At 48.4% G+C, this 26,939-nt stretch overlaps 1 protein-coding gene across 2 annotated transcripts in view; it reads right to left on the bottom strand.

Moving 5' to 3' along the window:
• mon2 (MON2 homolog, regulator of endosome-to-Golgi trafficking) overlaps positions 1 to 26,939 on the bottom strand; it is a 53,329-nt gene that overhangs the window by 1,469 nt on the left and 24,921 nt on the right. Inside the window, exons 12-33 of one of the 2 annotated variants that reach the window (XM_055934568.1) lie at positions 26,429 to 26,619; positions 26,062 to 26,143; positions 23,788 to 23,969; positions 19,236 to 19,348; positions 18,998 to 19,102; positions 18,681 to 18,761; positions 18,349 to 18,513; positions 17,281 to 17,382; positions 15,640 to 15,750; positions 15,167 to 15,342; positions 14,766 to 14,928; positions 13,058 to 13,351; positions 12,596 to 12,794; positions 11,477 to 12,132; positions 10,825 to 10,968; positions 6,965 to 6,982; positions 6,419 to 6,547; positions 5,150 to 5,340; positions 4,487 to 4,547; positions 4,260 to 4,383; positions 3,799 to 4,006; positions 1,089 to 1,171 (exon numbers count right to left, since the gene is read on the bottom strand). In XM_055934568.1, coding sequence (XP_055790543.1) covers positions 1,089 to 1,171; positions 3,799 to 4,006; positions 4,260 to 4,383; positions 4,487 to 4,547; positions 5,150 to 5,340; positions 6,419 to 6,547; positions 6,965 to 6,982; positions 10,825 to 10,968; positions 11,477 to 12,132; positions 12,596 to 12,794; positions 13,058 to 13,351; positions 14,766 to 14,928; positions 15,167 to 15,342; positions 15,640 to 15,750; positions 17,281 to 17,382; positions 18,349 to 18,513; positions 18,681 to 18,761; positions 18,998 to 19,102; positions 19,236 to 19,348; positions 23,788 to 23,969; positions 26,062 to 26,143; positions 26,429 to 26,619 — 3,578 coding nt within the window. The remainder of the gene's footprint in view (positions 1 to 1,088; positions 1,172 to 3,798; positions 4,007 to 4,259; positions 4,384 to 4,486; positions 4,548 to 5,149; positions 5,341 to 6,418; positions 6,548 to 6,964; positions 6,983 to 10,824; positions 10,969 to 11,476; positions 12,133 to 12,595; positions 12,795 to 13,057; positions 13,352 to 14,765; positions 14,929 to 15,166; positions 15,343 to 15,639; positions 15,751 to 17,280; positions 17,383 to 18,348; positions 18,514 to 18,680; positions 18,762 to 18,997; positions 19,103 to 19,235; positions 19,349 to 23,787; positions 23,970 to 26,061; positions 26,144 to 26,428; positions 26,620 to 26,939) is intronic. The other variant, XM_055934569.1, reaches the window with a different exon arrangement.

The following is a 26,939-nucleotide window of genomic DNA, read 5'->3' as shown; positions in this document are numbered from 1 at the left end:
GAGGAGGGCAGAGGAAAGGGAGGAGGGCAGAGGAGGGTGTGGGACAAAGGAAAGGGAGGAGGGCAGAGGAGAGGGAGGAGGGCAGAGGAGAGAGTGGGACAAAGGAAAGGGAGGAGGGCAGAGGAGAGGGAGGAGGGCAGAGGAGAGGGAGGAGGGCAGAGGAAAGGGAGGAGGGCAGAGGAAAGGGAGGAGGGCAGAGGAAAGGGAGGAGGGCAGAGGAAAGGGAGGAGGGCAGAGGAGAGGGAGGAGGGCAGAGGAGAGGGAGGAGGGCAGAGGAGAGAGTGGGACAAAGGAAAGGGAGGAGGGCAGAGGAGAGGGAGGAGGGCAGAGGAGAGGGAGGAGGGCAGAGGAAAGGGAGGAGGGCAGAGGAAAGGGAGGAGGGCAGAGGAAAGGGAGGAGGGCAGAGGAAAGGGAGGAGGGCAGAGGAGAGGGAGGAGGGCAGAGGAGAGGGAGGAGGGCAGAGGAGAGGGAGGAGGGCAGAGGAGAGGGAGGAGGGCAGAGGAGAGGGAGGAGGGCAGAGGAGAGGGAGGAGGGCAGAGGAAAGGGAGGAGGGCAGAGGAAAGGGAGGAGGGCAGAGGAGAGGGAGGAGGGCAGAGGAAAGGGAGGAGGGCAGAGGAAAGGGAGGAGGGCAGAGGAAAGGGAGGAGGGCAGAGGAAAGGGAGGAGGGCAGAGGAAAGGGAGGAGGGCAGAGGAGAGGGAGGAGGGCAGAGGAGAGGGAGGAGGGCAGAGGAGAGGGAGGAGGGCAGAGGAAAGGGAGGAGGGCAGAGGAGAGGGAGGAGGGCAGAGGAGAGGGAGGAGGGAAGAGGAGAGAGAAAAGAGGAGAAGAGATGAGAGGAAGGCAGAGGAGTGGAGGGCAGATGAGGAAAGCAGAGACGAAGAGGCAGAAGAGTGGAAAGGAGAGGAAGGAAAGAGAACGATGTGAAAGAGAAAGCAATTAAATAAATCATTGGTTTCATTAGAAATTAAGAGGTAAATGTTTTTTTTGTCTGTATAAATTGCAATATAAACAACCTCAAGGGCACTTTTGCATGCCTCTAGTAAAATAATTATATCTGTGTCTGTTTTCTAAGTTCTTTATTTCTACTCACCATTTTCTGGCTGGGTCTTTTTAAGTGAGTCCATCAAAGTGCTGATAGCTTTTAAGACAAAGATGATTTCGGTCACCTGTTGCCTAGAAATAAAATATAAGGAATAGGAATAATTATACTTACATTTTAATATTGTGCATTTAAAAATAATAAAATAACTTGCATTCAGAACCAAACAAGGGGACATACACTGAGCACCCATCAATTAAAACCCTATTTGCAGCAGGAGGCCTGAATATATGTAATTTGTTACAGTCAGTGTGGCATTTGCTTAAGTAACAGAGAAAGACCACAGAGAAAAGGGACAGGCGGCAGTTTGAAAACAGAAATGTGTATCTGAAGGATACACATTTGATTATGCTATTAACCTGAAAAGTTGACAATCAAGCTTCATCCTCTGTCCACTACGGAAGACTGTGAAAAGACAGTTACACTACGCTGCAATGGTAAACCAACACAGTATACATTTTTGGATGACAGTGCATCAACCAGGGAAATGGGCAATTCCACAGTAACAGAGTGACACAGACTCAGATTTTTCACTTTCAAAATGTATATCAAACAAAAACCAATGATTCCAAAGTTGCACAAAGCAACAGTAAAACATGTCGTCCCTCACGAATGATGCAGCCTTTGGGCCAATTGAGATATCACGTGTGACTAACATATTTCCAGTTATTGTGTGTGACCACAGATCATCCATTATATTGACCTGATACTCAAGTGGCCGCTCTAGTAATGAAAATAAATGTCTCAAAAAATGGAAGGCAGTTAGCCTGGGTACCAGTCTCTTTAGCTAATCCACTCCCTGTACTCCATGTCGTCTGCCAAATACCTTTTGGCAATGATAAGGAGCGGCAAGGAGTGGAATGTTAGCTAAGGAGACTGGTACTCAGACTAGAAGGAAGTCAGGAGGAGGCAAGATCAGGTGGGACCATTCTAGCCAATGAGAGAGAGGGCAGATACACGTGTGAAAACAGCAGTGGTGGAAAAAGTACTAAATTCTTATACTTGAGTAAAAGTAAAAGATACCTTAAAAGAAAATGACTCAAGTAAAAGTGAAAGTCACTCAGTAAAATACTACTAAGTCTAAAAGTATTTGGTTTTAAATATACTTAAGTATCAAATGTAAAAGTACAAATAATTTAAAATTCCTTATATTAAGCAAACCAGACGCTACAATTCTCTTCTTTTTTATTTTATTTACGGATAGCCAGGGTCACACTCCAACACTCAGACATAATTTAAAAACAAAGCATTTGTGTTTAGTGAGTCTGCCAGATCAGAGGCAGTAGGGATGATCATGGATGTTCTCTTGATAAGTGTGCGAAATGGACTATTTTCTGTCCTGCTAAGCATTCAAAATGTAACGAGTACTTTTGGGTGTCAGGGAAAATGTATGGAGTAAAAAGTACAATATTTTCTTTAGGAATGTAGTGAAGTAGAAGTAAAAATTGTCAAAAAGATAAAGTGAAGTACAGACACCCAAAAATAACTACTTAAGTAATACTTGAAAGCATTTGTACTTAAGTACTTTACACCACTGAACAACAGGCACAAATCCAATATTAAGTGTTTTTTTTCTCAAAGTTGCCAGGTTGTCACATGTCCTATTTATCAGTACACTCGTAACAACCTAAGCACTATGAAACGTCTATTCAATCAAATAAGCCACACGTAGGACATAAGGCATTACAATTTTTGTTAACCAAATTCGACACTCATTGACCTCCAGACAAAAACTCCTCGGTTAGTGAGCAAAAAAAATAAAAAATCCCCCAAAAAACACCACCTGCTGGAGAAGACAGATTTTGTTCCAAGTTACTGTATCCCTCTCGTTTCCTTTCTAGTTTGACGCACAAATTTCAGTTAATTACTATAGTTCCCGCCTTAGGCCAATCAGTGTAATTTTCTAAATGACGGATCTGTATGGCAAGATGCATCATTCACCCAAGTTCCTTCAAAATTGGGCCAGTGCTGTCTGAGATATCGTGTGTGACTAACGAACGGACGGACGAGCGGAGACTTCATCGTGGGGGACAACAAACCACACAACTTTATGCATAAGAACTACTTTTAACAATTTCCACAGAAAATTGTACAAAAACACATTTACTTGAACAGTGCAGAAGCAAAGTTTGTTAACAGAATGACGCCTTGTGCTGTTTGTGCCGTCATTCCGTTACCAAACTTTGCATCTGCCCTGTTCTTCAAGTAAATGTGTTTTTGTACAATTTTCTGTGGAAATTGTTAAAAGTAGTCATTGTGCATGTAGTTGTATAGTTTGTTTACCTTTGCAATCATTGTTTTTTGTTTGACATACATTTTAAAGTGACAAATCTGTGTCTCAGAGTCACTGTTACCGTGGAATTGCCTGAATCTACCCCGTATGAATACCAAGAGAATGAAAGAGAAAGAATGAGGGAGAACCCAGAGGAACATGGACAGAGAAACTGCTGCCAGTGCTCAGCTAAAGTTCCAGTGTAAACCCTCTCTCTTGTTGAAGTTGAATGCTAATTCTGTGTAATAGGTGCATAAACACTCTTCACAAAATCAAAATGGGCTGAGTTTTGGTGTGTTTACCCTCTACTACATTCCTGTCCTGGGGGGTCTTGTAGTACCCTCTATTACATCCCTGTCCTGGGGGGGGTCGTAGAGAGGTGACGGTGGTCTTCTAGGGCTATTGTTTTAGTGGTGTTCGTGGACTCACCTGGGCAGCGGGCAGCGTCCACTCAGCCTCTCATCGTCCACGTAGCGCCTCAACACGTCCTGGGACCTCTTGAGGAGCACGGAGAGGGCCATGCGAGAGATGTAGCCCTCCTGGGGCGTGGACACCTTGTTGCTGAAGGAGAACTGGAGCAGCGTCTCAAAACACACCTTGGAGAACTCCTCCCGCATCCGTACGTCTATCTCTGCCTCTGTGGATGGTAGGAAAGACATGCTGAGAGGGGATGTAGGAGAACAGATCAGTGCTACACAGTACAGCTCATCTTCTTATTTTCTTTAGGTGATGCTAGATATTTGCAATTGTTATTAATTAAAGAAAAATCTGATCCTGTTGCCAGCAGAATAAAAAGGTATTTGAAAAAAAAAGAAGGTAATCTTCGGTGGGAAAGTCACGAGGTATTGGGAATAAGAGTGGGTGTTTCTGACCCAGTGTTGTTTTCTTACCTGTGAATGAGGAGGACTGTGAGTGAATGGATCCTTTATTGAGCATGGTCATAATCTGACCAACAAAGTCTTTGGGGATGAAGTTGGCAAATGGTAAAATCTCTGTGCTGATCAGCTGCACCACCTACAGAACACACAGAGAGGACACAAACAGACCTCCGTGACGGGCAGGTAATAGAGGCAGTAATCTAATTCGAAAGGTTGTTTGAAGTGAAGTCAGGTTTCACCTCAACGTCAATGGCTTCATTCTTCTGGAACTCCTGGATGGACACATTGTCTGGCGGTGTGCTGTAAAACAACAGAAACAGAAATGCAGTGAATCAGCTACTGCTTTACTGCTAATCAAGCCCCATTCCTCCATGCATTGTCTATACTGAATCAATGACCGTTTCCCAGACTGAGGAAGATGCAGGTGCATCAAAATGTCGGTCTGTCAGACTTGCTTTAAAGGCGCAATATGGAGAAATCACGCCACCATTTCCTGGTTGCTAAAATATGTAACGTTTGCCTAATTTCAGTTTATGTGACAAAACAAGCAAGTGTAGAGTATCATTGTACAATCTAAACCGCTGTGAAATATATTTCAACATACCATAATATCGCATCTTCAGCTGTTTGAAGCTGGTGTACAACACCAATACTAAAACGACTCGGAAGCGAAAACTTAAGAATGGGAAGCATTGAAAGCATTGAAAGCAAGTCTGGTTCGTTCTATGAGAATAACAGATCTATAACTTTCATTTCTATGTGAATTTGATCAGGTTGCCCAGAAAGCTACATACTGAACCTTTAAAAAAAGATATTTGAATAAGAAAATACCAATACACAACACAAACTTTTTAAAAGGGAGTGCCTCATATATGAACTGCCTGAGAAAAGGGGGTACCTACCTTTTGGTGAAGAGGAAATCTTCGAAGGCGTTGGCCAGCTCTGGCCACATGGTGTCAAACATCCCAGAGGAGGCATGCTGGCGGGCCACGGGCAGCCCGATGGACAACACCTTGAGCAGGGATGACACGGCCAGCTTCCACGTGCTCTCTGACGGACACGCATACTTCAGGCCCAGGGGCATCCGCAGGGTCTATGGAGGATGGAGAGAAACGACGGGGTTAGAGCACAAATGGGAGTCTTCAATGTAGGGACTAGCCTGGTTGCCAGGTCTGTTGGTGCATTAGCCAACACCTAGCCTCGATTTCTAGGCTATTTCCTCAGGATCCAAGGAGAGAGCAGGTAGGGGGGGGGGGGGGGGGGATTAAGATCACTAAGGTTAATATTTAGATGCAGTGTGATTGAGATAATGTATAGCGTATTCAGAGTCTCTATGACAAGAGGCGGAGGGGCGATGGTAACAATGGGAGTCTCCAACATATGGACATGACTGGTGCCAGATCTGCTAGTGCAGTTGAACAATTACACTGACAGACTCAGAGGAACACTGGGGGGGGGGGGGGGGGGGGGGCAATTCCTGATGGTGTTGTGTGTGTGACTCAGTAATGACACAGACACCTAGAGTGTAACATCAATCACAGACGCAACTATACAACTGGAGCTGTTGAGGCATTGATGTTTTCTTTCCTTCTTTTTTTTTTTTTTTACATGGAAAAATAAGTAACGCTACAGAAACAGACCGTCTTTGTGACAAACGGCTCCCTTTTTCCATACACAATGGGCTTCCCCAAGGTTTTATGGCTGTGACCTTTCTCAGGAGAGAGAGAGGAGGATTGGGGGTTGGTTTGAACATATCCATAGGGAAACTCTTAATGAGTTCTTGGCAGAGTACTCTTCTAGTTTTGGGAAATGCTTTAAGAAGATACTGGAAGAGAGTGTCAAGATGGTCCCACACACATGCATCAGGTCTCAATGAGAAAGAACTTGGTATGCCATTGACCCACAGGAAACAGAGGAACACTTGACAGCTTTGTGAAGGGATGTTTCGCCACGACACAGAGCAGCTCGTTTATGACAGAAAAACTAGTGACTGGAGTATGATGATGGGACTCCAATAGGAGATATAGAATATATTCAGAATGGTGTAGACATTTCACATTAGGGAGTAGCTCCACAACCACGACTAGGAGTTCCAGTTTCCGAGCTACTCCTTTTACATGAACACTTATAAACAAAGTAATACGTCTTGATGGTAATGTTGGAGACAGTACCTTGATGATGTTCTGAAGGACTTTCTCGTTGATGACAGCTTTGTGACAGGCTGTTTTGTGGTACTGGTCCACCACCACCTCCAAGGACCTTTCGGCAAAGGGCACGTAGTTTAAGGCAACCCATTCCGCCTGTAGAGAAAGACAGAGAAGGAACGAGAGAGCGAGAAAGAGAGAGTGGGATTAACTAAAGCTGAAAACATCCCTCTACGTAAATACTAAGAGGACCAAAGCACCATAAAACTTCAAATAGAAAAACATCTACAAAAATGGACGACGCCCAAACACAGTCAGTAAGATAAGTGATATAAGGATGAGATTGACAGGTAGGTAGTAGGGACAGATGGAGACATAAGCCCTTGTTAGTGGCAGACAGAACAAAGAAGGGTAGGTAACATGGAGTGTGTGATGTAGATGAGGCTTTTCACCCACTGCATGGTAAGACCTCATCTACTGTAGTAGCGATGGGACCATTGAGCAGTAGTACACAGCTGAATACAGTTGAGTAAGAGTACTAAAGGGGGCTGAAGAAGGGAGGTGGTAACTCACCGGTGCAAACAGTTGGATCTAAAGGTTGATCCAGATGGATAGTACGACACAAAAACAGAACAATGAGAATTAACTTGTTTGCTGGTGCCTGGCGTTCTTATACCAACTTGTCGCCACTGACCGTGGCAATCATGTTTGTTAATGGTTTGATTGAACAACAGACGGACTAAGTGACAGTATAAATGACTGACAGGTTAACTGACAGACTCTGATCTTTTCCTTCCGAGTGAGTGCGTAGCGTTAATTAGCATAGCTAATTCAGCCACCACCATGAAAACAAAACTCATCAATATAAAAAAGGAACTGGTACACCAGTTCACAGTATTTCTTTGTAGTCAGTATTTCTTTGTAGTCAGTTATAAAACCACTGAGTAAGATCCTAGCTTTTTATTAAAGAATAGGTCAGCAACAGGCGGCCTGCGAGTAGTTTTTTTGTACCCCCAAAGTTTTTTGTATAAAATAATAATAATAATAATAATAATAATTTTAAAAAGTATTTGAAAAAAGTATTTGCCCCCTTTCTAAGCGAATGTTTTCAGATATTCAACCAAAACGTAATATTAGATAAATGGAACCTGAGCAGACAAATAACACAACAATTACATACTTTATTTCATAAACAAAGTTATGCAAACCCAATGCCCCTGTGTGAAAAAGTAATTGCCCCCTTACACACAATAACTGGTTGTGCCACTTTTAGATGCAATGACTCCAACCAAACGCTTCCTGTAGTTCTTGATCAGTCTCTCACGTCGCTGTGGTGGAATTTTGGCCCACTCTTCCATGCAGAACTGCTGTAACTCAGCGACATCTTTGGGTTTTCAGGCATTAACTGCTCGTTTCAAGTCCTACCACAACATCTCAATTGGGATTAGGTCTGGACTTTAACTAGGCCATTCCAAAATGTAAAATGTGTTGCTTTTTAGCCATTTTCATGTAGACTTGATTGTGTGTTTTTGATCATTGTCTTGCCGAATGACACAGCTACGCTTCAGCTCAAGGGCTGGCCTGACATTCTCCTGTTGAATTCTCTGATAATAGAAGGAACCATGAATTCTGCTCTGCACCAGAACATTTCTAAAGGAGAATGTCAGGCCATTTTTTGCTATTTGTAAAGTCAGGTTCCCTTAATCTAATATTTGGTTTTGGTTGAAGATCTGATAACATTCACTATCAAAAATACCCCCCCCCCCCAAAAAAAATTGGCAATATCAGAAACAGGGCAAATACATTTTCCTTGCACTGTGTATTCAGGATTTTAGTTCTTGGTAAAAAAAAGACTGTAAAATCAACAGGAATTCAGCTTAAAATGTGTTAATCAAAAACAGGAAGTATGAATCTAGTTGCCTAACCCTGTTTTAAAGATCCCCTTCTGTTTTGATCTTAGTATGAACAAAGAAGGCATCACCAACTAGCCTACAAAAAAACAGGGGTTGTACGAGATAAGTGAATCAATAAAACGTAGACTTCATGGGGTCTCATTTGTCCTTCATTTTGAGAAAATGGAAGAATCATGAACTTGGTCTGTGACCTGCCAAAAACCAGAAAAAAGTAACCTAGCGGCCAGCGTGCTGCCGACCCGAAGGGCTAGCGTGGCGTGCTGCCGGACCGAAGGGGTAGCGAGGCGTGCTGCCGGACCGAAGGGCTAGAGCGCTGCGCCGCCGGACCGAAGGGCTAGAGCGCTGCGCCGCCGGACCGAAGGGCTAGAGCGCTGCGCCGCCGGCCCGAAGGGCTAGAGCGCTGCGCCGCCGGCCCGAAGGGCTAGAGCGCTGCGCCGCCGGCCCGAAGGGCTAGAGCGCTGCGCCGCCGGCCCGAAGGGCTAGAGCGCTGCGCCGCCGGCCCGAAGGGCTAGAGCGCTGCGCCGCCGGCCCGAAGGGCTAGAGCGCTGCGCCGCCGGCCCGAAGGGCTAGAGCGCTGCGCCGCCGGACCGAAGGGCTAGAGCGCTGCGCCGCCGGACCGAAGGGCTAGAGCGCTGCGCCGCCGGACCGAAGGGCTAGAGCGCTGCGCCGCCGGACCGAAGGGCTAGAGCGCTGCGCCGCCGGACCGAAGGGCTAGAGCGCTGCGCCGCCGGACCGAAGGGCTAGAGCGCTGCGCCGCCGGACCGAAGGGCTAGAGCGCCGCCGGACCGAAGGGCTAGAGCGCCGCCGGACCGAAGGGCTAGAGCGCCGCCGGACCGAAGGGCTAGAGCGCCGCCGGACCGAAGGGCTAGAGCGCCGCCGGACCGAAGGGCTAGAGCGCCGCCGGACCGAAGGGCTAGAGCGCCGCCGGACCGAAGGGCTAGAGCGCCGCCGGACCGAAGGGCTAGAGCGCCGCCGGACCGAAGGGCTAGAGCGCCGCCGGACCGAAGGGCTAGAGCGCCGCCGGACCGAAGGGCTAGAGCGCCGCCGGACCGAAGGGCTAGAGCGCCGCCGGACCGAAGGGCTAGAGCGCCGCCGGACCGAAGGGCTAGGGCGCTGCGCCGCCGGACCGAAGGGCTAGGGCGCTGCGCCGCCGGACCGAAGGGCTAGGGCGCTGCGCCGCCGGACCGAAGGGCTAGGGCGCTGCGCCGCCGGACCGAAGGGCTAGGGCGCTGCGCCGCCGGACCGAAGGGCTAGGGCGCTGCGCCGCCGGACCGAAGGGCTAGGGCGCTGCGCCGCCGGACCGAAGGGCTAGGGCGCTGCGCCGCCGGACCGAAGGGCTAGGGCGCTGCGCCGCCGGACCGAAGGGCTAGGGCGCTGCGCCGCCGGACCGAAGGGCTAGGGCGCTGCGCCGCCGGACCGAAGGGCTAGGGCGCTGCGCCGCCGGACCGAAGGGCTAGGGCGCTGCGCCGCCGGACCGAAGGGCTAGGGCGCTGCGCCGCCGGACCGAAGGGCTAGGGCGCTGCGCCGCCGGACCGAAGGGCTAGGGCGCTGCGCCGCCGGACCGAAGGGCTAGGGCGCTGCGCCGCCGGACCGAAGGGCTAGGGCGCTGCGCCGCCGGACCGAAGGGCTAGGGCGCTGCGCCGCCGGACCGAAGGGCTAGGGCGCTGCGCCGCCGGACCGAAGGGCTAGAGCGCTGCGCCGCCGGACCGAAGGGCTAGAGCGCTGCGCCGCCGGACCGAAGGGCTAGAGCGCTGCGCCGCCGGACCGAAGGGCTAGGGCGCTGCGCCGCCGGACCGAAGGGCTAGGGCGCTGCGCCGCCGGACCGAAGGGCTAGGGCGCTGCGCCGCCGGACCGAAGGGCTAGGGCGCTGCGCCGCCGGACCGAAGGGCTAGGGCGCTGCGCCGCCGGACCGAAGGGCTAGGGCGCTGCGCCGCCGGACCGAAGGGCTAGGGCGCTGCGCCGCCGGACCGAAGGGCTAGGGCGCTGCGCCGCCGGACCGAAGGGCTAGGGCGCTGCGCCGCCGGACCGAAGGGCTAGGGCGCTGCGCCGCCGGACCGAAGGGCTAGGGCGCTGCGCCGCCGGACCGAAGGGCTAGAGCGCTGCGCCGCCGGACCGAAGGGCTAGCGTGGTGTGCTGCCGGACCGAAGGGCTAGCGTGAATGAGAGAGTAAGAAGAGGGATGATTTAGGGCTGCAGATGCGGTTTGAAAGACCCAGCTATGTGTCATGTGATTAGAACAATAGGGAAGGGAAGGGCACATGAGGACCAGAAAAAAAGCAACGGGAGGAGCTTCATGAACGTCAGAGAGGGGGAATGACCATGCTCAGAAAACCTGGAGAGAAACAGATGACTGGCATCGAAAAAAATTCAACAACATTCCATTAAATGAAAATATCCGAGATATCTAGACAACGAGGGAGAAAGAGAGAACGCTTGAAAGAGAGTGGAAGACAAACATGCATACAAAGCGATGGAGAAAGACAACAGTAGAGAGAGAGGGAGAGAGATTGTGATTTGTTACCTGGTTGTATTTAGCGTTGGCCACATGTTTGGTTTCCAGCTTGCCGTACTGGGGGGGCTTGCAGGAGAACTCGACGAAGAGGAGCAGCTGTTCGAATATGGCCGGGTACATGACTTGCAGGCTCTCTGGGCCAACACAGATGGCCTGCAGAGGGAGAGACAGGAACCTTACTCACTACTGACCTCACTAGATCCAGGGCACCTCAGTCACTACCGACTCATGTTAAACATGATCCCCACATTCGGATATCAGCCTCAATAGCACATATCAAGTGTAGGAGAAAAATAAAAATGACAAAATTGCCATGCTCGTTTCTATAACACAGAGGACAAAGACAAAGAAGAAACATCTACTCAAAAGGGAGCCTTCGAGCTTTGAACAGTATGTGGATCAAACTACTAGCTAAATCAGCACCTGGAAAATGCCTTTGGCTGTTCATATTGTTCATTTGTATTTACAATGATGGCCTACCAGGGAACAGTGGGTTAACTGCCTTGTTCAACAACAGATTTTACCTTGTCAGCTCGGGGATTCGATCCAGCAACCTTTCAGTTACCTGCCCAACACTAACCACTAGGCTACCTGCCGCCCATATAACAACCCTTTATAAAAATAAAAAGTTATAACGTATCTGGTGTGGTACCCAACCCACCTTCTGCAGCACGTCGAGTGCTGTGAGCACAGCCTCCTGCAGGCTGGTGAGGACAGCCTCGGTGTAAGAGGGCAGGATGAAGGGCGAGGCGTCACTGCTGATGGGTATGGACACAGCCCCGTGGAGGATCACCCCCAGCTTCCTCAGGTCCTCCATGCTGAAGCCAGTCTCGATGTGCTGGTAGAGGGCAGGGACGATCTGGACTAACGCTGTCAGGAAGGGCTGGCTGGGGACGAAGGAGGGTCTGTCTGTCCCCGTCCCGCCACTAGGGGGCCTCGTGCTATCCGTGCCCGTCCGGTACCAGGTGTTCCACGCCGACCACCACAGAGCTGCGTCCTCCAGCGCTGACTCCTCCCCCTGGGGAGGGGCCTGGAGTTCGGCTCCATTGTAGCGCGTCAGCCTCTCGAGCATCGAGTCGGAGCGCAGCAGGTGTCTGCCGGGTCCCGAGGCGCTGAGGGGGTCGATGAGGACAGGGGGGACGCCCATCACGGCCAGGGCGAGGGCCTCGGTGGACATGGCGGAGTCCTTCACGGGCGTGCCGATCTGGAGGATCTCTTGGAAGGACTTGAGTGCGGCCAGGGAGACCTCATTGTTCTTACTGAGGGCAGCAGATTGGATGTGGTCCAGCAGCACCTCCCACGCCTTGAAGAAGTCACCTGTGGAGTGGACACACGATCAGATAAAAAGAGGTCATTGTTGGGCTCAATTTATTAAAAAGGTACCGTATTGACTGTATAGTATTAAAGGTATTGTATTGAAGACGCGTAGAGACAGGATAAATGTATTGACAGGAGTAGGAGTACCGTCCGTAGAGCACAAGATCTTTACCTTTGTCAACTGACTAGACTGACTGATGACTTTATGAGATCATATCTATCTACAGTAGCAGGCAACTGATGCAGGCACACACACACACACAGCTAACCTAGTGGGGACACAACTCAGTCCCATTCAAAATCCTTTTTACCCTAACCCCTAATCCTAACCCTAATCCTAACCCTAGCAACTAACCCTAGCTCCTAAACATAACACTAATTCTAACCTTAACCCCCCTAGAAATATCATTTGACCTTGTGGGGACTAACAAAATGTCCCCACAAGAACAGTTAAACGCGATACCTAGCTGCTGCAGCAGGTATCTCCTGGTGTTGAAGATACGAGCCACCCCTGCCAGCGTCAGCACCCAGGTCTCCGCCCACTGTTTCTCAGCCGTGTCCCGTGAGTGGTGGATGAGGATGTTCCCGCCGCCTGACTCAATCTTCTCCTTGTCGGCCGTGGTGGAAGACTTCCTCACACAGTCCAGCAGGTGGAACAGCACCTGGTTTTACACAGACATAAAAAATGGAGTTGATGTGGACCGCCAGAGGGCAGATGGCCATTAAGGTGGGTATAAAGTACTAGCTGCAGCACTTGATCACGTACGATCATTAAACTGATAGATCCCAAAAGTACAAATCCATGATAGACGAGGGCCAGTGACTGAACATTTGACTACCTAATAGTACGCCACAGGAGTCTACAGCCATGTACCATTCAAGACTGACTTTGTCTATGATCAGTGTGACTGGCTGAACTGAGTACCTTCCAGACGACGATGTGCCAGGTGGACTGCTGCAGCAGGGTGCCGTGGGCAGCGATGGTGGAGAACATGGTCTGACCGGCGCTCTTCCTGACGGCGGGCCGGGGGTCCACACACAGCTGGCCCAGCTTGGCGTACAGACACAGCCAAAGGCAGTCGAAGGGAGGGGCCGGGTGGAAGGGCCTGTTCAGGGGTTCGCCCTTCTCCTGAGCCTGCTTCTGCAGCGCGGCCTCCTCCCTCTCTAGATCCTGAGTGATGGCCTCGCCCCTCTGGAAGAAGTAGTCGGAGATGTTCCACTGTTGGGGAAAACGGGGAGAGAGAGGAGAGAGAGAGGTTGATTAAATCACTAGCCACTTTCAAAGATCATGTTGAAATACTAGAAAAAGGAAACTGATGGTGAGGCTGATGTTGAGTTAGGTTTAGTGTTAGTCATGGTGTGTTCAGTCTCACCAGGATTCCTATGGAGGGGAGGCTGATGTTGAGTTATGGCTAGTGTTAGTCATGGTGTGTTCAGTCTCACCAGGATTCCTATGGAGGGGAGGCTGATGTTGAGTTATGGCTAGTGTTAGTCATGGTGTGTTCAGTCTCACCAGGATTCCTATGGAGGTGAGGCTGATGTTGAGTTAGGGCTAGTGTTAGTCATGGTGTGTTCAGTCTCACCAGGAGTCCTATGGAGGGGAGGCTGATGTTGAGTTAGGGCTAGTGTTAGTCATGGTGTGTTCAGTCTCACCAGGAGTCCTATGGAGGGGAGGCTGATGTTGAGTTAGGGCTAGTGTTAGTCATGGTGTGTTCAGTCTCACCAGGAGTCCTATGGAGGGGAGGCTGATGTTGAGTTAGGGCTAGTGTTAGTCATGGTGTGTTCAGTCTCACCAGGAGTCCTATGGAGGGGAGGCTGATGTTGAGTTAGGGCTAGTGTTAGTCATGGTGTGTTCAGTCTCACCAGGGGTCCTATGGAGGAGAGGCTGATGTTGAGTTAGGGCTAGTGTTAGTCATGGTGTGTTCAGTCTCACCAGGAGTCCTATGGAGGGGAGGCTGATGTTGAGTTAGGGCTAGTGTTAGTCATGGTGTGTTCAGTCTCACCAGGGGTCCTATGGAGGAGAGGCTGATGTTGAGTTAGGGCTAGTGTTAGTCATGGTGTGTTCAGTCTCACCAGGAGTCCTATGGAGGGGAGGCTGATGTTGAGTTAGGGCTAGTGTTAGTCATGGTGTGTTCAGTCTCACAAGGGGTCCTATGGAGGAGAGGCTGATGTTGAGTTAGGGCTAGTGTTAGTCATGGTGTGTTCAGTCTCACCAGGAGTTCTATGGAGGGGAGGCTGATGTTGAGTTAGGGCTAGTGTTAGTCATGGTGTGTTCAGTCTCACCAGGAGTCCTATGGAGGAGAGGCTGATGTTGAGTTAGGGCTAGTGTTAGTCATGGTGTGTTCAGTCTCACCAGGAGTCCTATGGAGGGGAGGCTGATGTTGAGTTAGGGCTAGTGTTAGTCATGGTGTGTTCAGTCTCACCAGGAGTCCTATGGAGGGGAGGCTGATGTTGAGTTAGGGCTAGTGTTAGTCATGGTGTGTTCAGTCTCACCAGGAGTCCTATGGAGGAGAGGCTGATGTTGAGTTAGGGCTAGTGTTAGTCATGGTGTGTTCAGTCTCACCAGGAGTCCTATGGAGGTGAGGCTGATGTTGAGTTAGGGCTAGTGTTAGTCATGGTGTGTTCAGTCTCACCAGGAGTCCTATGGAGGTGAGGCTGATGTTGAGCTCCTGGTTCTGGAGACCGAAGCTGCCGGCTACGTCCACTACGATCTGGAGGCACATGCAAGGCATGGTGGGGAGGAAGTCAGTCACCACCAACTGCAGGCACTGGAAGGCTGTTCGGATCAACGACTCTCTAGGCGACAGGGGACAGACAGACACTTGTCAGACTCCGACATAAAACAGAGTGAATAGCCAACTGCTGGACAAGAGAGAAGATACAGCATGTTAAGATTAAATAGGTGTTAAGGGCTACATCTCAGCTTTTAAATATGGACCACAGAGCTTTTCCCTCTGCATCATCCATCCCAGTCTCTCGCCCTCTCCCTTTTTAATGCTACCCCCCCTCCCCCCCTCTCCCTTCTCTCTCTCACCCCTGGTCGTTGCGGATGGCCCCTATGACCCCCAGCACTAAGGGCCAGCCTGGACCCAGACTGTCTCCCTGGCTCTGGAGGATCTGCAGCACGCTCTCCAGCTGCTTCTGACGGATGTCTGCATGGAGCACGTTGGACAGCTCCTTCAGAGGGTTCAACAGCAGGAGCTGCAGCCTCTGACAGAGGGGCAGTGAGAGAAAGAGACAGAGAGACAAAGAAAAGGGACAGAGGGAGAGAGTAGGGAGTGGTTATAATACATAAACAACGACAAGCATACAAACCACTGCCTTAAGATAAACAATGTCAACTATGTGTGGGTGGGTTGGTATGGTGAAGCTGACTAATAGCAAGTAATCTTATCACCTTCCATTGTAATAGCCACCCGACTTCTAGATAGAATAGTGTACAGTAGTCCCTGTATTTGAGTTCTATGTGACTGGGTGAAGATGAGAGAGATGGGGTAGTAGCAGTACCTGGTTCTGTGCTAGAGGGGGGTTGTGCTTGTAGGCCAGACCAGCTTTGATGAGGGCGGTAACAGCCTCAGCCCCCCACTCTCTCATCCTGGCGTTGGGGTGCTGGCAGACCTGCAGCAGGTAACATCATTGGGTAGGGCACACACACACACGGGACAAGAGAGAGAGAGAGAGAGAGAGATCAGACACAATACACACACAAGCATTGCAGAAGGAGGGGGAATGAGAGTGGAGAGGGGGGAGAAAGCGGGGGAGAGAGAGAAGAGAGAGAAAGAAAGAAAGCGATATTGATAGAGAGAGCAAGGGATCGGAGTCAGGGGCAGTTCAAACAGTATGCCCACCCGTTTCTCACAGCAGGTGGTTAAAACAGACTGTATGCCTGTGATTTTCTACTCGCCCAACAGTGAAATCAGGTAATTCCATTTGACAGACACGTAATCATGAAAGCTCTGGTAAAAATCAGTCAGCTTTCGTTGCTGCACATTTCACTATTCCCCTGGGCTGTTAGATACAGTGAATGAGATGCCACATCAGCACCCCCCTTCACAGCCCACAAGTGTCTGTGCTGTCTACTTGTTGGCCAACGTCAAACAAGTGTGTGACTGGCCTAGAAAGGCTGGCATATCATTAGCGATGATAAGGTAAGATGCATTAAAATGTGCAGGTATCTGCATACAAACAAAAACAGAGTTCCAGAAATGTAACTCGTGTGCGAGGCCATTTTGATCAAACATTAACAGCTAAGCAAACAGAAATCTGTCGCAAGCTGCACATCGCAAACTCTCAGCTCCAACACCTTGATGCCAGACGGAGAGACAGACGGGAATGAAAGAGAGAAAGACAGAGAAAGCAAATGATTGGGAGGAGAGGTTTCCGAGCTTACCTTCTGCAAAAACAGACATGGGTTGCAAAAGAGAGGGAGATAGAGAAAAGACAACTTAAAAAGGAACCGTTCGTTTCAGACAAACACACACAGAACTGCCACAGATACAGATGCAGTCAAATATATTGGCACCCTTGCACTCCACAATGGAGTGCACAATGAATCAGAATGCTCCATTTTCCCTTTTCAAAACTGGTTGAATGGCTATTTTCACCCTGTATACACCTGCAACTTACCACAGGAGAGATAAATTACACAGTAAACAAGAATCACTCATCTCCAACCAAATTAATTCACATTTTGAATAACTTAGTCCAGGCCTTTGACTTTGAAAAATTACAATTGCAGTTTATATATACTGTTCTTCTTGGTCTTGTGCGGTAGTAAATCAAACAAATACACAATTTTAACTTATTTTAGAAGAAACAGTGAATCGTGTAAGGGTGGCAATATATTGGACCGCATCTGTAAAGCTATAACTAAATAGGGGCCAGATGACACTGACAGCATTAGAAATGGAAGAGCCCCTGCCATCATACGAGAGGGCTTGAAAAGTACGTACCGAAGGACATCCAGCTACAGGCTACAGCATAGCCCTACCCCAAAAAACACTTCACTAACCTGGCCCTAGATCCGTTTGTGCTATTTGTCAAGGCATGACAAGAGAACAGAACCAGACTTGCACACAGTCTACCACTTCACTACCCTCTTCTTCCAAAGGTCTAATGTGGTCTTTAAATGGTTACTGTAAGACGTACCTCCAGCAGATGTCCAGTGAGGGGCCTCCACAGGATCTCTATACGATCCATGTTGACCAGGCCTGTCTCCAGCAGCTTGGCTACCGCAAATAGAGACGGCTCCTTGACACAGGACGACAACAGAACACAGCGGTGATCGGTTTGGTGGCTATAAGTATTAAAACAATAAGGCCCAAGGAGGTATGGTATATGGCCAATATACTACCCGCCTGGATACATTTGGCATTTTAGTCATCATCTTAAGATGGCTAGCTGGGACAACCGCATATCACAGGCATAGTAACTGAAATCCTCAGTAAAGTAGCTATCAGCAGAGGCAGAGCTGGGGGTGGGGGGGCGTGTTAGTGTTAGTTCACAAAAGGCTGCATGCGAGCTTCGACTGGAAGCGAGTGGAGTGTGTGGAGGAGCGGGGTGACATGGGAGAACTTAGGAAGCTTGAACACCAGATGGTGCGTTCTGGATAAATTGCAGGGGTTTGAAGGCACAAGCAGGGAGCCCAGCCAACAGCGAGTTGCAGTAGTCCAGACGGGAAATGCCAAGTGCCTGGATTAGGACCTGCGCCGTTTCCTGTGTGAGGTAGGGTCATACTCTACGGATGTTGTAGAGGATGGATACAGCCCTTAGCTGTGGTATATTGGCAATATACCACAAACCCCTGCCTTATTGCTATTATATACTGGTTACCAAAGTAATTAGAGCAGTAAAAATAAATGTTTAGTCATACCCGTGGTATACGGTCTGTTATACCACGGCTGTCAGCCAATCAGCACTAAGGGTTCGAACCACCCTGTTTATAAAGTGGTATACGGCCAATACACCACGGCTAAGCGCTGTAACCAGGCACTCCCTGTTGCGTCGTGGTTAAGAACATCCCGTAGCCGTATACCACACCCCCCCGGGCCTTGTTGCTTAAATATACCACAGCTTCCAGCCAATCAAAATCCAGGATCCAAACTACCCGGTTTCTAATACACATTAAGTAACACAAGGCTCATGCAGAAGACAGAGAGGTCATACGTTGTTGCTCTGGCTACATCTACAATAATGAAGTACCTGTGAAGTAATTACCTTGTTAGTCCCATAGGCCATCTCCATAGCCTCCAGAGAGAGGGAGCACAGTGCGTTGATCAGGTGATGCAGTGACACGTCATCTAGGTACTGGGAGCTCTCAAAGAGTCTCGACAGGATGTTGGAGATGAAAGGCAGATCTGTCATCACAGCCGTGGTCAGCACCTGTAACACAGAGACAACACGGAGGAGTCAGAGAGCTGAACGGTGAAGCTGGTGGGCTGAAGAGCAGTAGCGAATAGCCAATGAAACCCTATGGGAGTTGTTGCTAATTGATGCAGAGAATTTGACTCGTTACAGCGTGACTGCGTAAGGCAGGGAGATAGTCTTACCGTGCTGGGCCCCTCTACTGCACGACCAGGCTTCAGAGCACCTCCAACCCCAGGCTTCAGGCCTAGGATCCACACCAGGTGCTGGGAGAGGAGAGGGGGAGATAGATGGAGAACAGGAAGGGCATAAAAGGTGGTGAGAAATGTCAAAGAGAGAGTGATTCACTCAGACCACTTTCGCTATACCATTAAAAAAGAACTTGAAATATTTAGGCTGGTCAATAGCCGAACAATACAGGAAATCCAGGCATGCCTATAACACGCTGTAGAGCTGTGCCAGTGTGTGTTTGTGTGGTGGGTACAGTATGGTGGTAGTGTACCTGCAGCGTGGCCAGAACCAGCTGCCAGGAGGTACCCAGCACTGCCCCGTGGCAGTGGGCCAGGTTCAACAGGGTCCGCATACACTGGATATTCTTAGCTGTCAGCTGAGTGAGAAAGAGAAAGAGGGAGAGAAAGAAAGAGAGAGAAACAGTTATATCACACTACTGTATTATGTGAATGTCTAACATGTGCCCTCTAGTTGTGTTGTTGTAGTAATGTTGTGTAGAGGTCCCTTACCACCACAGTGCCTTGGGGCTGTACAGTGAGAGGCTGCCCCACAGCCACCACCTGCTGATGAGACTCACTGGAGGGACTGATGATCTGCACACTCTGGCCCTGAATAGAGTAGGCTGAGGAGAACACACACACACACACACACATTTAGAGTATTCAACGAAAGCAATGATCACAAGGACTAAATCGTTGAGGTCAATCAATATATTTACTCCTTAGTTGAAGTGAGTCTTGTTTTTTTTTCTCCTCACAATGTAGCTCAGACAGACACCCTGATGATAATAACACAATGAGTAATTTCCATTCATATACTAGAATGAGTGACTGAGACAAGCCAGCTACATGCTAGACTTGATTAATTAACTCCTAAGGCAAACACCCATCCTGCTGAAGCCAATTTGCAAGTTCTCACAGCAAATATGCAAAGCATGTGTGTGTGTGAGAGAGAGAAAGCATGTGTGTGTGTGTGTGTGTGAGAGAGTGTTTGTAACTGTCTGTGTACCCCCCCCCCCCCCCCCCCTACACATTGATCTTGGTGCTACTACACAGATGGAACAGGGAAACAGTTGAGGCACAGCCAGGATTAATGATATACAGTGCCATCGGAAAGTATTCAGACCCATTGACTTTTTCCACATTTTGTTACATTGCAATCCTATTCTAACATTGGTTCAATAGTTTCCCCCCTCATCAATACCCCATCATGACAAAGCAAAAACAGGTTTAGGCATTTTTGCAAATGCATTAAAATGAAAACTGAAATATCAAATTTACACAACTATTCAGACCCTTTACTCAGTACTTTGTTTAAGCACCTTTGGCAGCGATTACAGCCTCGGGTTTTCTTGGGTATGACGCTACAAGCTTGGCACACCTGTATTTGGGGAGTTTCTCCTATTATTCGCTGCAGATCCTCTCAAGCTCTGTCAGGTTGGATGGGGAGCGCTGCTGCACAGCTATTTTCAGGTCTCTCCAGAGATGTTTGATCGGGTTCAAGTCCGGGCTCTGGCTGAGCCACTCAAGGACATTCAGAGACTTGTCCTGAAGCCACTCATGCGTTGTCTTGGTTGTTGTCCTGTTGGAAGGTGAACCTTCACCCCAGTCTGAGGACCTGAGCGCTCTTAAGAAGGTTTTCATCAAGGAGCTCTCTGTACTTTGCTCCTTTCATTTTTGCCTCGATACTGACTAGTTTTCCAGTCCCTGCCCCTGAAAAACATCCTCACAGCATGAGGCTGCCTCACCACCATGCTTCACCATAGGGATTGTGCAAGGTTTCCTCCAGACGCGACGCTTGGCCAAAGAGTTCCATCTTGGTTTCATCAGACCAGAGAATCTTGTTTCTAATGGTCTGAGAGTCCTTTAGGTGCCTTTTGGCAAACTCCAAGCGGGCTGTCATGTGCATTTTACTGGGGAGTGGCTTCCGTCTGGCCACTCTACCATAAAGGCCTGATTGGTAGAGTACTGCAGAGATGGTTGTCCTTTTGGAAGGTTCTCCCATCTCCACAGAGGAACTCTGGAGCTCTGTCAGAGTGACCGTTGAGTTCTTGGTCACCTCCCTGACCAAGGCCCTTCACCCCCGATTGCAGTTTGGCCGGGCGGTCACCTCTAGGAAGAGTCTTGGTGGTTCTAAACTTCTTCCCTTTAAGAATGATGGAGGCCACTGTGTTCTTAGGGACCTTCAATGCTGCAGAAATGTTTGGGTACCCTTCCCCAGATCTATGCCTCAACACAATCCTGTCTCGGAGCTCTACAGACAATTCCTTCAACCCCATGGGTTGGTTTTTGCTCTGACATGCACTGTCAACTGTGGGACCTTATAGCAGCATACCACCCTGCATACCACTGCTGGCTTGCTTCTGAAGCTAAGCAGGGTTGGTCCTGGTCAGTCCCTGGATGGGAGACCAGATGCTGCTGGAAGTGGTGTTGGAGGGCCAGTAGGAGGCACTCTTTCCTCTGGTCTAAAAAAAATATATCCCAATGCCCCAGGGCAGTGATTGGGGACACTGTCCTGTATAGGGTGCCGTCTTTCGGATGGGACGTTAAACGGGTGTCCTGACTCTCTGAGGTCATTAAAGATCCCATGGCACTTATCGTAAGAGTAGGGGTGTTAACCCCGGTGTCCTGGCTAAATTCCCAATCTGGCCCTCAAACCATCATGGTCACCTAATAATCCCCAGTTTACAATTGGCTCATTCATCCCCCTCCTCTCCCCTGTAACTATTCCCCAGGTCGTTGCTGCAAATGAGAACATGTTCTCAGTCAACTTACCTGGTAAAATAACGGTAAATAAAAAAATTTAAAAAATAGACAGGTGTGTGCCTTTCCAAATCATGTCCAATCAATTGAACTTACCACAGGTGGACTCCAAGTTGTAGAAACATCTCAAGGATGATCAATGGAAACAAGATGCACCGGAGCCCCATTTCGAAACTCATAGCAAAGGGTTTAAATACTTATGTAAATATTTTTTTTTTGTAATACATTTGCAAACATTTCTTAAAACCTGTTTTCGCTTTGTCATTATGTAGTATTGTGTGTAGATTGCTGAATATTATTCGTTTTTTTTAATCAATTTTAGAATAAGGCTGTAACGTAACAAAATGTGGAAAAAGTCAAGGGGTCTGATTTACTTTCCGAGGGCACTGTATGTGGAGTATCACAGTGGTTAGTATGGAGATCACACACAGTCAGGGCTCTAGAGCAGGGTTCCCCAACTGGAGGCCGCCGGGCCGTGGCTGAAGCCAGTTGATGATCCCTGCTCTAGAGCTTAACACTCACACATACAGTGCCTTGCAAAAGTATTCACCCCCTTGGTGTTTTTCCTATTTTGTTGCATTACAACCTGTAGTTTAAATAGATTTTTATTTGGATTTTATGTAATGGACATACACAAAATCGTCCAAATTGGAGAAGTGAAAAAAATAAACTTGTTTCAAAAAATTATATTAAAAAAAAAAACAGAAAAGTGGTGCGTGCATATGTATTCACCCCCTTTGCTATGAAGCCCCTAAATAAGATCTGGTGCAACCAGAAGTCACATAATTAGTTAAAGAAAGTCCACCTGTATTCAATCTAAGTGTCACATGATCTCAGTATATATACACATACACACACCTGTTCTGAAAGGCCCTAGAGTCTGCAACACCACTAAGCAAGGGACACCACCAAGCAAGCAGCACTATGAAGACCAAGCAGCTCTCCAAACAGGTCAGGGACAAAATTGTGGAGAAGTACAGATCAGGGTTGGGTTATACAAAAATATCAGAAACTTTGAACATCCTACAGAGCACCATTAAATCTATTATTACAAAATAGAAAGAAATGGCACCACAACAAACCTGCCAAGAGAGGGCTGCCCACCAAAACTCACAAACCAGGCAAGGAGGGAATTCATCAGAGGCAACAAAGAGACCAAAGATAACCCTGAAGGAGCTGCGAAGCTCCACAGCTGAGATTGGGGTATCTGTCCATAGGACCACTTTAAGCCGTACACTCCACAGAGCAGGGCTTTTACGGAAGAGTGGTCAGAAAAAAATAAGTTGTTTGATGTTTGCCAAAAGGCATGTGGGAGACTCCCCAAACCTATGGAAGAAGGTACTCTGGTCAGATGAGACTAAAATTGAGCTTTTTGTCCATCAAGGAAAATGCTAAGTCTGGCGCAAACCCAACACCTCTCATCACCCCGAGAACACCATGAAGCATGGTGGTGGCAGCATCATGCTGTGGGGATGCTTTTCATCAGCAGGGACTGGGAAACTGGTCAGCATTGATGGTAGGATGGATGGCGCTAAATACAGGGAAATTCTTGAGGGAAACCTGTTTCAGTCTTCCGGAGATTTGAGACTGGGACGGAGGTTCACCTTCCAGCAGGACAAGACCCTAAGCATACTGCTAAAACAACACTCGAGTGGTTTAAGGGGAAACATTTAAATGTCTTGGAATGGCCTAGTCAAAGCCCAAACCTCAATCCAATTGAGAATGTGTGGTATGACTTAAAGATTGCTGTACACCAGCGGAACCCATCCAACTTGAAGGAGCTGGAGCAATTTTGCCAAGAAGAATGGGCAAAAATTCCAGTGGCTATGATGTGCCAAGCTTATAGAGACATACCCCAAGAGACTTGCAGCTGTCATTGCTGCAAAAGGTGTCTCTACAAAGTATTGACTTTGGGGGGATGAATTGTTATGCACACTCAAGTTCAGTGTTTTTGTCTTATTTCTTTGTTTCACAATAAAAAATATTTTGCGTCTTCAAAGGGGTAGGCATGTTGTGTAAATCAAATGATGCAACCCCCCCCCAAAAACCTGTTTTAATTCCAGGTTGTAAGGCAACAAAATAGGAAAAATGCCAAGGGGAGTGAACACTTTCGCAAGCCACTTTACACACAGAGAGACTTGCTAATTAAGTGTACACATAAACAACTACCTACTGTTTTATCAAGTTCCTCAGAGGCACATATGTTTAATTATCACAGAGCTGATACCCTACTATATGTAGCAAAGCCATGAGAGAAGATAGCTATGAACGCACACAAAACATCCTTCGGGGTACTGACCCTTATTGTTGAGGTTGGTTGCGTTACTGCTTAGGACAGTCAGGGCATAGTGTGGGGGCAATGAGGCCTTGCAGATGGCTGTGATGAAGGCGTCGCGGGGTGTGACCAGGCCCAGACGACCACACAGAGACGCCATGGTCAGCTCCGCCTTCAGGATGCTCTCTGTCGCCGTCTCATCAGTACTGGAGGGGGACGAGACACACAGAGGGTAATGGGTTTGGATTTTTTTTTTCTCTCAGAATACCGTTTCATCAACGGACATATTACACAACAACTTATGGTCTTGTAGCTTCAAGAAAAACTTTGGTTGCTGCTGAACTTAACATTGACCTTCAGTATCACCTGTCACACTTTCAAGTTACTTTGAGGGGATACTATACTGAACAAAAATATAAAACTCAGCATGTATTGGTTTGGTCCCATGTTTCATGAGCTGAAATAAAAGATCCCAGAAACGTTCCATACGCACAAAAAATGTATTTCTCTGAAATGTTGTGCACAAATTTGTTTACATCCCTGTTAGTGAGTATTTCTCTTTTCCCAAGATAATCCATCCACCTGACAGGTGTGGCATATCAAGAAGCTGATTAAACGGCATGATCATTACACAGGTGCACCTTGTGCTGAGGTCAATAAAAGGCCACTCTAAAATGTGCAGTTTTGTCACACAAGACAATGCCACAGATGTCTGTGGGAGCATGCGATTGGCATGCTGACTGCAGGAATGTCCACCAAAGCTGTTGCCAGAGAATGTAATGTTAATTTCTCTACCATAAGCTGCCTCAAACATCGTTTTAGAGAATTTGGCAGTACGGTCAACCGGTCTCACAACGTGTAACCACGGCAGCCCAGGACCTCCCCATCTGGCTTCTTCACCTGCAGGATCGTCTGAGACCAGTCACCCGGACAGCTGTTGAAACTGTGGATTTGCAAAACTAAAGAATGTCTGGACAAACTGTCAAAAACCGCATCAGGGAAGCTCATCTGCGTGCTTGTCGTACTCATCAGGGTCTTGACCTGACTGCAGTTTGGCATCTTAACCAACTTCAGTGGGCAAATGCTCACTTTCGATGGCCACTGACACGCTGGAGAAGTGTGCTCTTCACGGATTAATCCTGCTTTCAACTGCACCAGGCAGATAGCAGACGGCGGGTATGGCGTCCTGTGGGTGTGTGGTTTGCTGATGTCAATGTTGTGAACACAGTGCCCTATGGTGGCGATGGGGTTATGGTATGGGCAGGCGTAAGCTACGGACACTGAACACAATTGCATTTTATTGATGGCAATTTGAAAGCAAAGACGAGATCCTGAGGCCCATTATCGTGCCATTCATCCACCGCCATCACCTCATGTTTCAGCATGATAATGCACGGCCCCATGTCACAAGGATCTGTACACAATTCTGGGAAGCTGAAAATGTCCCAGTTCTTCCACGTCCTGCATGCTCACCAGACATGTCAACCATTGAGCATGTTTGGGATGCTCTGGATCGACGTGTACGACAGCGTGTTCCAGTTCCCGCCAAAATCCAGAAACTTAGCACAGCCATTGAAGAGGAGTGGAACAACATTCCACAGGCCACAATCAACAGCCTGATCAACTCTATAAAAAGGAGATGTGTTGCGCTGCATGAGGCAAATGGTGATCACACCATTTACATTAGATTTACATTTAAGTCATTTAGCAGACGCTCTTATCCAGAGCGACTTACAAATTGGTGCATTCACCTTATGATATCCAGTGGAACAACCACTTTACAATAGTGCATCTAAATCTTTTAAGGGGGGGGTTAGAAGGATTACTTTATCCTATCCTAGGTATTCCTTAAAGAGGTGGGGTTTCAGGTGTCTCCGGAAGGTGGTGATTGACTCCGCTGACCTGGCGTCGTGAGGGAGTTTGTTCCACCATTGGGGTGCCAGAGCAGCGAACAGTTTTGACTGGGCTGAGCGGGAACTGTACTTCCTCAGAGGTAGGGAGGCGAGCAGGCCAGAGGTGGATGAACGCAGTGCCCTTGTTTGGGTGTAGGTACCAGATACTGACTGGTGTTCTGATCCACACCCCTACCTTTTTTCTTAAAGTATCTGTGACCAACAGATGCATATCTGTATTCCAAGTCATGTGAAATCCATAGATTAGGGCCTTATGAATTTATTATTTCAATTGACTAATTTCCTTATATGAACTCTAATCTTTGAAATTGTTGAATGTTAAGTTTATATTTTTGTTCAGTGTAACTAAATTGACTTGGAGGTGATCTATAAGAAGGGTTGTTACCTGGCGTCCAATAGGAGTGAGAGGGCAGCCAGTAGACCACACCAACACGCACTGACCATCTCCTCCCAGACCAGATGGGCTCCTGACAGAGAAACAGCAGTTAGCAACAGAGTGGACAAGAAATATACATTTCTACAGATATCTATATGTAAACGCTACATCAGAATGCTGGTTTTGAATAGGGATGATGACACGTACGCCACTGCAGTAAGCCTACATATATTAACGCCCTTAGGAACTGTAGGTATTGGATTGCCCACTAGAGGTCAATAGAATTGCAAGCTAGGGTTCGGCTCCTTGTGTGGGCCCAGAGAAGCGCCCCGGTCCTAGCCCCCGACCCTCCCTCATCCTCCTCCCCCCTCTTCACCAGGCTCAGCTTGGGCGTTCTGGTCTGGGTTGGCCTCCCTGCGTACAGCCACCTCTTCCTCCTCCTTGGCCAGTTCTCTCTCTATCATGGAGGTGATGCCTCGGACCAGGTCCAGCAGGGCGCTGAAGGCCACAGACATGGCATAACCCTCTGGGATGGACGGGGGCTCCACTTTGTCCAACATCTCCAGACTGGGGCAGGGAAGAGGAAAGGGAAACGTATGATGACACATTGTGTATGTGTGTTTGTTGTGTATGTATGTGTCTATCCTACTCAGTTGTAAGAAATAGCGTGTATGTCCCAAGGAGCTACATGCAAACAGAAACAGTCATTCAGCTCCCACTAACAAACACACTCACTGGACTGCTGCAGGATCAGCTTTCCCTGGCCATGTGTTCATTACAGACACACGACGAGCTGTGTTAAGACAATGTTGACTGACAACTCTCTGACAACTCTCTGTCCTGCATCAACAAACAAACCAGCCAGTTTAATTCTCTAGTCTATCAAA

This window comes from Salvelinus fontinalis, chromosome 9, assembly GCF_029448725.1.
Source record: "Salvelinus fontinalis isolate EN_2023a chromosome 9, ASM2944872v1, whole genome shotgun sequence".
Classification (NCBI taxonomy): Eukaryota; Metazoa; Chordata; class Actinopteri; order Salmoniformes; family Salmonidae; genus Salvelinus; species Salvelinus fontinalis.
The sequence above is the reverse complement of the archived record's forward strand: the minus strand, read 5'-3'. Positions and strand labels throughout refer to the sequence as shown.